General features: G+C 34.6%; 1 protein-coding gene across 1 annotated transcript in view; it reads right to left on the bottom strand.

Annotated features, from left to right (window-relative positions):
* Positions 1–7,892, bottom strand: part of LOC133184261 (uncharacterized) — a 28,354-nt gene extending 20,462 nt beyond the window's left edge. The window contains exon 1 of the mRNA XM_061319235.1: positions 7,219–7,892. Coding sequence (XP_061175219.1) covers positions 7,219–7,273 — 55 coding nt within the window. The 5' untranslated portion in view covers positions 7,274–7,892. The remainder of the gene's footprint in view (positions 1–7,218) is intronic.
* Positions 7,893–14,277: the final 6,385 nt, after the last annotated feature.

The following is a 14,277-nucleotide window of genomic DNA, read 5'->3' as shown; positions in this document are numbered from 1 at the left end:
TTTTAGCTGCACAGAGGTTTATCAAACGACTTCTGAACGCTCAAAGCTTAGAATACAGATTTGTCGTTGTTAGTTTTTCTCACATCTTCGACTTTCTCCGACTAAATAGAGAAAAAAAATGCCTTTTTATTATTTTCTTTCTCTCTAATACCAAAAATCCTATTTGGAAATCTGTCAACACAACAAGGGATTTATTCGAAATGATGTACATTTCACAGTTTTCCTTTCAAGTAAATATTGATTACGCTTTTTTCTATGTGGTAGCATAATAGTAGATAAAAGCTTTGATTGAATGAAACTAATGACTTATGATAACAGATTTTGAATCTTTTCACTGCTCGGTCTATGTATTACCACTCTCCACATCACATCTGCGTTAACATTGTCTGGGGCCACTAAGCGTTTTTATCAACATAAGCGCATCGTTATCTCAATCATCAGTGCATGGCAGCTATATTTTCAATTTTAAAGCAATGATAAAAATCAGAATTGAAGAAAATTAAAAGGTTTATCTGAATTTGAATGTAGCGTTGAATATTATCGTAAAGAAAATAGATTTAAATGTTGTAAAACACGACTGAAGCTTCAAAATGGTGAACAAAAATAAGATGAACATCTATGTAAGTGGGGTTTTTTTTTGCTGATGTTGTTGGCCAAGAATTGAAATGAACAGAATGTTTTCGTTGGAGGTAGGTAAAACATTTCTGTATGACCGAGGTCTCACAGGGGTTATAATAACACCATTTATATTATCAAAATTACAAGTACAGATCAACTGGAGACATATCAAAGATTCGATAATGCTGCAGTGATTGATCCTTCAAGGACTATGTCCAGCAAGAAATCTGTTGCATTACCTACAGGATGTAGGAGTGAATCATGAAACCTAAGCTAGCATAAAGTGACTCTTATACCCAATAAATCTTCGCTTAATTCCCTGTCACAAAATCCTGACAGTAATATCTGCTGAAACTACGTGGCTTAATCTTCCTTTCTATTGTCACAATAACCGAACGACATCATCCATTTGACAATCGACATCTACGGCTTTAGGAAAGTAAGGGTTGAAGCTTTTAGCCTGCAATAATTCCCCTTATATGGGAGGACTTTTTATCCCCGAAACTATACCACGAGCTGTCAATTGCTTTCTTTGCAGGAGTACAATAGGTACTGATATCGGATTGAACTATCCTGGGATTTTGTGCAGCGAGGGAAAAATCTTAATCAAATTCGCATTAGAGGGGATTTGATCAGGTATAGGAAGACGTGTCTTCATAATGGCGGTCCTTAACGTCTGCTTCTTTGGTTGACAAGAGAAGTCCGTGCAAGAATCCCACACAAAGCAATGTTGTATTAAATTTATTGATTAAATGTAAGGAGCTTCCCTCCAAAAATAAAAAAAAAATAAAAAAAAAAATGGAGAATTGATACATCACTGGTTAAGACAATGTATACTTTCAAACAAACTGCACAAAAGAATTAGATGAGTATCGAGGAGAATCAATAAATCTAGTAGGTAAATCTCGGGGAAGACTCATAAAAAAACTGATTAAACAACATCCATTAGAGAAAACCAGTCGGTTTTATGAACGTCTTGTTGACAAGAAGCCCTACAAAAATCAGATAGCGCACATTGATGTGTATTGATCAGTTTGATGGCTTCGCGTAATTTATTCTGTAACTGACCCCTTCCTATTAAAGGATTTTCGTGGTCTGTGGCTATTTTTAAACAATTGATACTTACAAGAAAAATAAATTTAAAACAAAAATAGTTAAAAAAATTATGAGTTATTTTTTTCTCTTAATGTAATATTTATTTTGTAATACTATGCTGGTATGTTCTTTTCTGTCTTTCCAGTAGCATTACTGTCTAACATAGTTAGAACTTCAACATTTATTTTTTCTGATTTATTTTTTATTCTTCCCACGTCTTTTTTTCTCTTTCAATTTTAGAAGAAATATTTCAAATGCTTTTCAAGCTGTCTTGTGTTACATGCGTTAGATTCACACACCACTGAGAAAAGCTCTCTCTTTGTTACACAACTTCTTGGGCCCAGATTGAAAGAATTTTTTTTTTGTTTTCCACGTATTAAGTTTCACGTAACATTGAACAGCGGGGTATGTGTCGAAATTCTAAGCCGATTATTGACTTCTAATGAGAGACTCATCCCGATCAAGAATTCCACGAGTTTTGAAACGTGTGTGTTTACATTTCTCCTTCAATCACCTCTTAATCGTTTAGCCAAATATTAAGAGCTAAATGTTACTACATCTCTTTGTTTGTTTTGACATATTAAACTTGTCTTATCAGAAATAAGGAGAATGATTCTTTAAGCTAACATAAATACGACCATCGTGTGCAGTAAATTTGGAGGGTACAATAATAATGTGTGCCTTACATCACGCGCATAGTGCTACTGTGTACGAAACTTAGAGAAATCCTGATCCATGTTTTCGTACAAGAAACAGGAGATGTAAAATAAACTTTGGGAAACTGGGAGAAATTTTCAGCGTCCCTAATAAATTCCAGCTGTGGTAATAAGAAAAGCCATTTATGTTTGCCCAGAAATATACATGGTAAATAAAAGATTGTTGTTTCAACAGAGGCAACATCATGGCCGATGACATGTTTTCCCTTTTGCAAACTTATTACTAATGCCTTAACTTTGGTGAGAGATCCAGATAACTAAATAAAAAAGAACTGTACAAATTAGTATGGCAAAAAAATTCCCTTTTACCTTCACATATTTCGTTTTTAATGAACAAAACAAACAGGATTTCTTCGAGGTTAGTGTATCTTGGCAGCGATAGAAACTATGCATGAGAGAAGTGAAAAGAGTGCTTTTTGACATGAGGCTGGAAAAGGCAAGAAATCCAAGTAACTAGATGATAATCACGGACATTGTAATTGAAAAACAAGTAAAGAACAAAATCTAGTGCGATTAAAGGTTAATCTTGGTGGTTTCAGGTCGATTAAAGCATTGTTCTGGAAGTCGGAAATTGATTTTTTGTGCGTGCACCCGATCAGAATGGTCACTTAGCACGAGAGAGTTTCGTTAAAAAAAGAAGAAACTTTAGGACATAGAATCTTATCGTGATTGAGCAATACAGGTAACTCTCGATACCTCGAAGTCCGCGGGACCGAGGGAAAACTTCGAGAGATCAAGAGTTCGAGTTTTCAAGAGTCCGGAATTTTCCGGGTTTGTTGACAAGTTTTAAAATTAGTCTTACCGGATGTAATGATTTTCATGCAGCGCTAACCTTTTGCACGTGGTTTTTATAAAACAACCATATTTTTTCGTAATTCAGATGAATATTTCATTAAACTGAGTAAAGCAAAAAATGTATATCGTCATTACATGTATATTTATTTATTCTTCGTAATATGGACATCATACATGCATTCGTTACATGAAAACGGCATTTTACAGCGTCGTACATAGCTTTGACTATTCCAAAAATGATCATTGAACGCAGTTCTGTAAGTATTTGTCCAATAATGGTCGACATATCGACATTGAGGCTCTTTCTGCTTTTTTCATATTTCGTTTAACTTTGACTCTGATTCGAAATAAAAATTAAATTAGTGTTTTGTCTTTTAATCAATCACTACTTTTCAATGACACTGCGTCTTTAAATTATCGCAAGACAGTCGATGATAATTATTTTAATAGCATATAGGCAAAATATGATTATTTATAAATTAATTATCACCTTGAAGCATAAGTGTCACCTGAATAAACATAACGTTCCTCGAGACCCGCGTCTTCTACCTGGGGCCATTTAAATGTCCAGGTAAAGGTGCTAATTATATAATCTTGTATACATAAAGCTACTTCGAGGTATCGAGGGTAAATTCTAATAGAATATGCATAACGGGACTGCATTTTGACTTCGAGGGATCAAGGGTTTCGAGAGATCAAGAGTTCGAGAAATCAAGAGTAAATCGGTCCTACTAAACAGAGTACGCTAGTACGATAGAGTACTTTAGAGTACGCTAGTAAAATTTAATAATTTAATGCAATTTAACTACTTTTTCTATGTTTTTCTACTTTAGTTAAACATAATGAATATATATTTTAAATTAGATCTGTATGTTTTCCTTATTTTAGGAGTTGTTTCAAATTCTGATTTCAGGTGACGGTTTATCGTTTGATCCCGATCTAATTTAACTTGAACATGTTGAAATGTTTCATTGTTAATGTAAAAACTATTTATATAGGGCAATAAATTTAATTTTTGATAAAATTTAGTTGAAGTTAGTAAGTCTGAAACAAAATATTAATCGAGATCAGTGTTAATTATCTTTAACAGTTTAATGCATTGAATCATGAATGTTATTTTCTTGTCAAAATAGCGCTAAAAACAAATATTTTGAAATAAATATTGCAATATTAGTTTATAATAATGTTTAATCGAGTTATATTTACATAAATAAACAATTTAATTGCATTAGACTACACATTTTTTCTAGCGTACTCTAAAGTACTCTATCGTACTCTGTTTAGTAGTACCCAGAGTAAATTTGCTTAGTTATATAGTGGAAAAATTCGGGACCGGAGACTCACTTCGAGCGATCAAGAACTTCGAGAGATCGAAGTTCGAGCCATCAAGGGTTACCTGTACATACAATAAGTCTGAAAGATCTTTGCATTGAAATTTTTCCTGACTGAATGCACATAAAGCAAAATTGTCGACAGAATTCCGAAAGCATACAGTGAATGATAATCCACAAAGACCCGAATGTTTAGTGACTAATGACGGCAATTGCTTTTAACAAGCATATCTGTCCATCTTTGTTCATGGTTGGCAAAACCTGTCCAGTGACAACATTGTTACCTGTTAGGTGTGAAATCAACAAGCATACTGTGGCCACAGATATTCAATTAGCCGATCTGACACGATAATTAGCGAAAACACCATAAACCATACTGTTTATGTCTAACGCTATCTATCCCTCTCCCACGGGATTCCACAAACGTGTATAGAGGGTCAAATCCCCTCCCTAGAATCTGCTCCCTTTTGCTTTAGCTATAATAAGTTTCTTTGAGAAGAAAGATTTTATTTCAGGTCAATTTTCTCATCAATCCCATTGTTCGAGTTATTAGACCGACCAAGAGGCTACTCGATGTTTTGGTCGCACTAATTACACAAGAGGATACTTAAAGGCCTATCTCATGCTGGCCTTTCTTTTACGGCAAATGAAGATAGAAAATGACAACGAATTTACTCAATGTAATGTAACTTCATTTGTGAAATGGTCTCTCTCCGAGCAGTAGTCATGCTACAACTGTCTAGAGATTTCCCTAGCTGGGTAATACTAGAACTGGTATCTGTTTGGCCATTTATTTCATATTTCAGATAAATTATTTTCTTGCATGATGGGCTTATCTTTTTACTTTATCAATTATTACAATGTTCACTTTTAAGGCTTTGAATAATGACGGGGTTGATTTCAATTTGTTAGAATTGTACATCCGAAATTTAATTCCTCCCCATTTGCGAAATCTGAAGTCTCTTCAATTTCTTTTTCAGCAAGTCATATTTCATATGAATTATTGCTATTGTTGGAAATAAACACATTCGGTGATCAATGCTTTCTGGCTATATTACGTTTTGTTAAGTGGCTAAAAGAGATTTTCTACAGATTGGAGAATGGTAGCAGCAGGAATTGGCCATCTAAACCGAGAGAAAAATCGATCACTCACAACAAAAATTATTCTTAGTAGAATATGTATTGGAACCATTATTAATTGATTAACCTGTCACTACTACACGCGATAGAACCGACCAAAATAAAGACAAGGTCCGAATTACCCGAGGATTCACTTGATTATATTTTTTCTAGAAATAGATTCATGATAGGAATTTTTGCACACTCCTATTGTCGTGACGAAGTAAAGATTCCAAATATCCTACATCCTAAAGAGTAAAACAATAAAAGTAAAGACTTTATATTTGAAATCAGTTGCTATTCAGTTCGCGGTTTTGTATTTTTTCCAAGTGTAAATCATGACTCTCTAAGTCAAGCAGTTTAAAGGTGTCACTGTTCTGGGGGTGCCCTTTGTAATTCAGTGTCTTTGAAGTCCCTATGGAGGAATAATTAGGAAAATACTACTTCATTGTAGGAGTCCTTGTTGTAGGTCCTCATTTTCATACACAATCGTGTCCTGACATAAACAGGAATTTATAATTTAGCCCTTCTTCCCTAGAAAAATATCCTTTCATTTACATATTCATGGCTTGTGAGAGAAGTTTTTGATGACATAATTGGAATATACGTGCATATAATGTGGATCTTTTATACAATCCCATAACTTAATTAGCATAAATAGTTGATGAGTTCCGATGTCACTGCTGACAGGTTTCATCATTACGCACAAATCACAAAAAAAGAAAACAATAGATAAAACGCGTTTCTGACATAATGGCCATTTTCGTAATACCCGATGTTGATTGTCGTAATACCCGCTGCAGTCTCCGGTGATTCTACCTGGGTTTATTGGCATTTCTAGTCAGATACATATCGACTTTTAAGTGGCAGTATTGAATTAACACTTGTGTCAAGGGGCTCAGGATTCTCATAGTACTGTCTTTGCTATTTAGAGTTTCTAATGAAGGTCTGTTTCTCGTGTGTTTGTGTGCTTTTTCTGAGAGATCATTAAACCTCGATTAAACCCTGGTCTCATAGAACCTTGATAAAGAGGTTTACAGTACGGGCTCATTTAACACATACTTCTAAAGATAATCCGTTTTGATATTTTTTTAGTTGTTGTGCACGGTTACAATTTTTCTGATTAATTTAATCTTCAATCGCTGAAATAACATTGAAAGGCTTTATCTTCCTTCTTTATCACTGATAATTCGTTATCATTTCCGGCATCATCATGTTCTTACTCTAAGTTCTTTTTTTTTTCATTTGGCTCAATATTTATTATCCCTTATATTTCATTAATATATCAAGACAGTAAACGCATTAGTTCTGGCTGGCATTCACTCTCTACAGCTTTTAGATAATTTTAGATTGTGCTTGATGATTCGAAATGATACAAAAATGTTGCGTTTCAAATGTTCAAACAGCGTCGTGTGTGATAGCTATGTAATTCATGATAGGAGTAAACACCATTAATCTGGAATCATTGTTTAATTGAGAGATAACCCATGATAATAAAAACAATTAACCTACGAAGATAACATTCTCGTGAACTCGGAACCTACCTGAAGTGATGGACATCAGCACTGAAAAAATAAACATCCATGGTGGAGCTTCCATGTTTTTTCACTGTACTTTCTGTTCACAGACAACACACGTAGAATTGTAAAGAAGAAACAAAAACTAACAACATATACATATATCCTGGAATGAAATATACACGTCTAGATTCTGTCACACATTTAGAGGTGTGTGCCACATTTTTGTTTAAGCCGCCACACACCAGCGCACAAGAAAGAAATGTCTTTAAACCATGCGACAAAACTACGGCTTTTATACCCAACAATACGATGAATCGAGGATCTTCTTGCCACACTGCAATGACACACAAACGCCTCGTCCCCTCTCACATTCGTTTACAAATGAAGTTCAAGCGACACAGCAAAAATATTTCATTGAAAAATCGCCCCCGGGCAGAAAGTGCAAATTGGCAGAGTCCGCTCTCTTCGTTGTGATTGGACGGGAAATATACAGCCTCATCGGGAATAACCAAGGCAGTTATTGTCCATTGCATAAACAATAACACATTTAGCGATATAGGTATCTGATACACGGTCTGGATTGATAAGATGCTGAATTTAGCGGCAATAAAACGCGACTAAACGGCCAAATTACTTTTTCCTTCTATATCGATGAGAAGAGTGGCGTAGCACAAAATTTCATCCAACCGCGCGCGCTGCGATGCGCTGGTATCGGGAACCTGGACGATTGTGAAGGCCGAGCCAACCAACCAAGCGACGCTTCCAATGGATGTGAAAATTCAATCAAGTATTTTTTCTCACCGTGATTGCAAGTGATTCTTTTACTTCTTTTTCTAATCTTTGTTCCCTAACCATTGGGTTTATTGTTGATATATATCAAAACATAAACACATGCAAGTACTACACATATTGTTAGTTTTAAAGAGTACTTCTTTTTGCAACAATTCTGAATATCTGTTTTTTTTAAAAAAGAAAAGTAGAGAAGAGAAAATCTAGAATTTCTATATTTTTAAAGGCATACCATTTTCACAGCTACACAAATTAATTTTTACTATTATGTAAAATAAAAAAAAGTATGCAAATTATTGTCAGCAAATCGATTGCAAATACAAAAGACCTAAGAAAATCAATGCAAGCATAAATATATTTTATTTCGCGAAATGACAGCCTATCTTTGTGTATATCAAAATGTCATTACACGATGATCAATGCATTAAGTTCATTATGCAAATTAAGTACATAAATCTGGCATATTAATGTGCTTAAAATGTAGACAGATGTTCAATTTACCAAATATTTGATTAAACCATTTTTTGACAAATGAATAAATAAATTAAAAAAGCACGCTCCGGTGGAACAAAAAACCTGATGTAGAAAATATATTTTAGAGCTAGAATATTTAATGCGTCCCTGAAGATTATTACTTTTAGATTTTGAAAGAAAACACAAAAGCATCGAATGAAGGAATTCATAATACCCCTACTAGTGTCTCGTAAATCAACATTAGATGAGTGAAATAATTTTCATTTGGAAATGAGTTATTATTGTGTAAAAGAACACATTGGACTTGGTACAACACTCGTAAATTATTATAAAAGCTAACAGAGCGCAACCGAGAGCAGATGAGGAAAAAATCAGAATGAGCGGACATGGCACAGAATTCATAACTCAGCACCAGAGCAGATCGCATCACAGAATTGAGAGAAAAAATAATTTTCTTTGTCACCCTTAAAAGCCGAAAAAATATTGTTACATCAGGGGAAAAGATTGCAGTGATTTGTGGAGATATTCCATTGTTAAACAAGGAACGTGAAGTTCGGTAAAGTGGAAGTCAATGATGAATTTATGGTTCAATATCTGAGAAAAAGTGATAAACGTTGGTGATAAAGACATCATTTCGTCAATTAGCATGACCCTGAAAAAAAGATCGCAATCCATGGCGACGCAACCGTCGTGGCGACCAGAAAAAAAATCTCTTTAATTGATCAAACGAGTCACTGGAAGTGAGAATTCAGAGTATTTTCATAGCATATAGTTTCATATGTTTAATTTTCAAAAGTTAATTACGTACTACTTTGTATATCAACCATATACTAAACAGTGAAAGCAAAAGCTACATTATGCCTCAGATTTTAATAAGCAATATACAAAAGTTAAAAAAAAAGTCTATTATATTTAGATCATTGATAATTATTGAAAGGTCCTTTTTGAAATAATTCTATATCACCAAAATCAATAAGTAACTGCACTAAACCTACACACCTGAAACGCTGACTGTAAATAGAATCACGTAATTGCTGCGACAGATGCAAAGTAAAAGTGAGTCTTTGTAATATCAATAATTGAACAGAAAAGCCAGACTTTTCCGCGTGAAAATTTCTCTTACTAGTCCTCTTAAATTTCAAAATTAGCATGGTCAGTTAATACCGAGAAAAGGCCTTGTCTATAATTAGAGGAGATTCGAATTACGGGTTACTAACGAAGATGTGATTTATACGAACTAAGCCATTATCATGTTTGACTGGATTTAAAACATGGTGAATTTACGAGATTTTGGATACACCATGCATGGCCGTAGGAACCGGGGGGGGGGGGGGCACGGATAATTTTGCCGATATATAGATTACTATAGTAAACATAGATACTATAAGCCCCCTCATGTGCCCCCTCAATAAAACCGCCTGATGACCTTTTTTTTTTTTTTTTTTTTGCTTGTCAAGGAATATTTGGTAGTTGACGACCTTTTTTTTTTTTTTTTTTTTTTTTGCTTGTCAGAAAATTTTTAGTAGTGCCCCCTCAACTGTCAACTGAAAAATGTTTGGCTGTGCCCCCCCCCCCCCCCCCAAACTGAAATTGCTTCCTACGGGCCTGGCATGTCTACATAATATATTTCAGTCGCCATCTTTCTTTTGTTCATAGGAAGTCTAGCACCACTTAAATGTGAAATAGATTTTCACAATACCTTGAGGTCTTTTGGAGAAAATCAAATTTTTTGTATCAAAATTGAAGGAGTGAGAGACTAAAGAAATATCAAAGTAAATCGGAGCTGAAATGTCAAAATCTGATCTCTCTCTCTCTCTCTCTCTCTCCCCCCCCCCTCATAATAAGCGATATGGTTACTTCATTGTGTATTTTAAGGAAGCGATAAACACTAATGGAAATGTTTTGGGACTTTGAGATAATCATATCAAAGAAAGAACTACATATTAAGTTTAATTAGCTCATTTTCAGCATAGGGTACCTGCCATATTTCCCAAGGAAAAAAAAAGTTCAATTAATGATGTATTAATGAACAGAACCACTGTTGTTTCTTTACATGTGCATTGTGAAAACATATAAAATGATGTACATGTATTTGTTTGTTTTATCTATAATGTTTAGAATACTATTGTGACCTTAACAGTAGATTCCCATAAAACTATCCTACAAATAAAAATTTCTAGTGCGCAGTGTTTAGAGAGTTTTCGGCTGACCGCATATAAAACGTTCAAATGACCAGGATGATCTGCACTACAGAACTCATGGCTGCTGCAAAGCACCGATTTGATCTTGACAACTTGACGTTTTTTTCTTTTGTACGTTGTTTTCACACATTTTTTGGAACATCCATTCCTGATTACTGTCATTCACTGCGGGGAAATATTTCACTTTTCTTTTTGAAGGGGAACACTTGATACTGATTAATTGTTTTTGAACAACTTTGAATTCAGACCGTGAAGTCAACACTCTGGGAAAAGGTCCTTAACCTTACCCTGCATTGTCTAAACACAGAACTTCAAATATGTTCAATATAAACACAGAACTTCAAATATGTTCAATATCATATATATATATGTTTAAGCATTCCTTGAAGAAAATTTTGCAATCTTGTTAAAAAAAATGAACACAGGGTCACATTTAGCGCATTTTCTCTTAGACAATTCTTTCTTGATGAAAAGAATTTGTTGGGAATATATCAATAAAAGTTAAAAGCAAATTGCAGTGTCTTTCTATATGTAAATAAAAAAAGCTGAATCAGGATACTGGTTGGTTTTTGGTGTCGGGAAATTTTAAAGTCTCATTTTCGCATAACCCTGGGGGCACAGTAACAGATACTGCAGATCCAACTTTTTAAATCAAATTTATTGAAGCTTGATGCCGTTCTTGTAAAAGTTTTAATCCAAAAGGAAGTTAAACAGTTATTTATTTCAGCAAATACTATCTTTAAAAAGCGTATGTTTTGGCAGTAAAGAAACTTAAGTTGATTTCTAAAGAGGACAGGTGCAAGCCAAATGAAATCAGCAATTTCAAACTCGCGATGTAAATCAAGCTTGCAATTGGGTTTCCGATATTTGTGGTCATCAAGCTAGGCCATAAGAAAGCCAAATGGACTTCCAATTTGGGAAGAAATCTGAAATAATACGATTTGATGTTCAAGTCTCTTTCACTTGGAGGATCGGACGTCAGAACGGAAGTATAGAGAGCTAAGTCCCATTGATCGGCACTTATATGTTTGCATCCTAAATAAAATGGTTTTTAGACTTTTTATCAGTGGTCGTGAATTTCGTACCTTAAAATGAAACGCCATAAGTTTTATTGTAAGATGTGTTGAACATCAACAAAAATATGCGAAATTAATTCATCTGAGTCATTCTGTTGATGTATATGAATAATTAACTATGATTTATTGGACAATGTTTAACTCTCCTTGTTATTGTGAAAAAGAAAGGTCATTATTAATGAATTTTCTCTCATTCTTGTGAGGGAGGGTGCAAAACGAATGAAACCACAATAATTTCTATTTTACTAAAAAGTGATGTCACACGGTTACAAACCAAAGAATCCACATGCAGGGCAGAACAAAGAGATTAAAGGTAATATATTCGACAACATGATCACTCGACACAAGAGCTGCCTAAAAAGCCGACAGAAGGATTGTCCTAGCTCCCTCTACCTGGTCACACTATCCCAGGTAAAGAAAAATAAAGATAGTACTCTTGGCAGGTGTTTTTTGTCACTCACAGCAAGGAACCAGAATGATTTGTCCAGCTTTCATAGTGAAGCACCAATTATCCATCCCCGCTGAAAAGGCCCATACTCGACTTCACGTAATTCAAAACCGGGGAACTCAATTGGAACCACCCAAAACATGCTCTTGTTTAAAATGCAATTAACACTGCATGGGGACACTTTGATAATTATTATATTTCTTGGCAGTAAATCATGTCGTTAACAAACCGTTCGGCAGGTTAGCTGTTCATCAGGAAATAAAAGGTAAATTATAACCCAGGGAAGAGGTAAAAATACCCCCCAAACAAGGTTGACCCCTTTCCCTTGGTGCATATGCGGTTGACAGGTTTGTATAGGAGATGCTGTACCACACACACCTTTCATCACTTCGTACATATTAATTTCCCACATACCGAACCCGCTAACATCATTAACCCTATTTATAAACAGTCACGTAACAAAATGTGTCAAACTATGTCGAAAAATACTTCAGTCGTTGCGTCTAATCTAATGTCAGATGTTTTCAAGTTTTCGGGGTTTTAGTCCCCTCCAGATGCGCGTACAGCTGTAGCTGATGAGGCGTTTAAAGACATCGATATCTAAACAGATTCCCTCCTTTCCCTAATAATAAATCGACCTTAAAAAACGCAAGCTAACTTTTATCATCAATAATGAAAAATTTGAGATATTTTTTTTTTTTAGAATTTTTATCATCAACGTCATCGTTTTGCTCTTTTGACAGAATTATTCAACATCTGACAAACAAGCGGCATTGTGTCATCAAATCCAGTAAACATTAGCAAACAAACTTATTGTCATAACAATCATTACAAACGATTTGAAAAATTGAAAAATTTTCTGCTACATTAAATTGTCGTGTTCGAGCTAATTGTGATGTATCACTATTCACTAGCTCTCTTCTCTGCGAGTAATTTTGCGGTAGGTTAACGACAAACTACCAGCCATTGTGGGGGTTCAAACATTTGATCTTCTGTTGCCCATCAGAATTAAAGTGCAAAAGGTGTCTTGTACAATGTTCAAGATAGATTGGCCCAAGAATAGTTGTGAATCAAGTTTTGGATATTGACATCAAATTTTACTTTCATAGTTTAGTAGTTTACGTGCGCTCGTTTTTGTGCCTCATTTTCAGTATAAGTCATACAAAGAGAAAATTTTGGTCATGGTAATGATGCAAAGCGCTTTTATTTAAAAATAATCATATATAACATTAAGGAAATAGAAGAAAGTGAAAAGTCGAAATTTCTACCATGACTGCTGAAAAAAGGAGCTCATTTCAACATATAAAATTCCTCGAAGTAGTCTTTCTGCATAATAAACTCCATGGACTTGTTTTGCCATAAAAATATCAGAGAAAGGCTAAAAGCAGCCGACATTATCACTTCAAATTGACCATTTCAAGAACTTCGCTAGAACAACTCCCAGTATGGTCTGGTCTCTTCGATATCAGTGAAAACTCCGGCATCGTCTGAAAGCGTTACTTAGCAAATAAGAGGCCTGTCCCTTCGAGAGACCTTTCAGTTGTCATTTTTTGTGATTTAAATAACATTTATAAATTTTTCTCTGCGCAAGTGAGAAAAAGTAACTCATAAAATAGACTTTTATGTTTTCACTGTTGAAGATATTATTAATATTGTGGTAATTTCTTGTTTTCTAGCAGGTAAATCAATTAGACAATTGTTGGAATGACTCATGAACACTATCGTTATTAGTAATCTGAATCATACGATAAATCTCAACCCCTGAAAACAAATCAAATCGGAAGTGAATATTATGCTATTGTTTAAGGTCCGACCCGTGATTTAGCCCTACAAGACTAATTGGTAACCTCAAAACGTACCTATTTTTTTCTCTATTGATAAAGATAAAATCTACACGAGTTGGGGTTTATCCGTGAAACACTCTAATGAGGCAGAGAGTAACAGCATTGGGTTTATGGATGTCCTTCTATAATGGATACCTTGCACGTGCTATGCCGGAAGCATAGAGTCGAAACTTGCAGGAACAGTGTAGTTAAAAATATCCATGCTACTTCAATGGATATTTTCCAGGGGGAACTTGTTTAAATGTTTGGAA

This window comes from Saccostrea echinata, unplaced genomic scaffold (genome assembly GCF_033153115.1).
Source record: "Saccostrea echinata isolate AGI-Se365-2 ecotype Australia unplaced genomic scaffold, CSIRO_AGI_Sech_v1 ptg000010l, whole genome shotgun sequence".
Classification (NCBI taxonomy): domain Eukaryota; kingdom Metazoa; phylum Mollusca; class Bivalvia; order Ostreida; family Ostreidae; genus Saccostrea; species Saccostrea echinata.
This window is presented reverse-complemented; position numbering and strand designations above follow the sequence as displayed.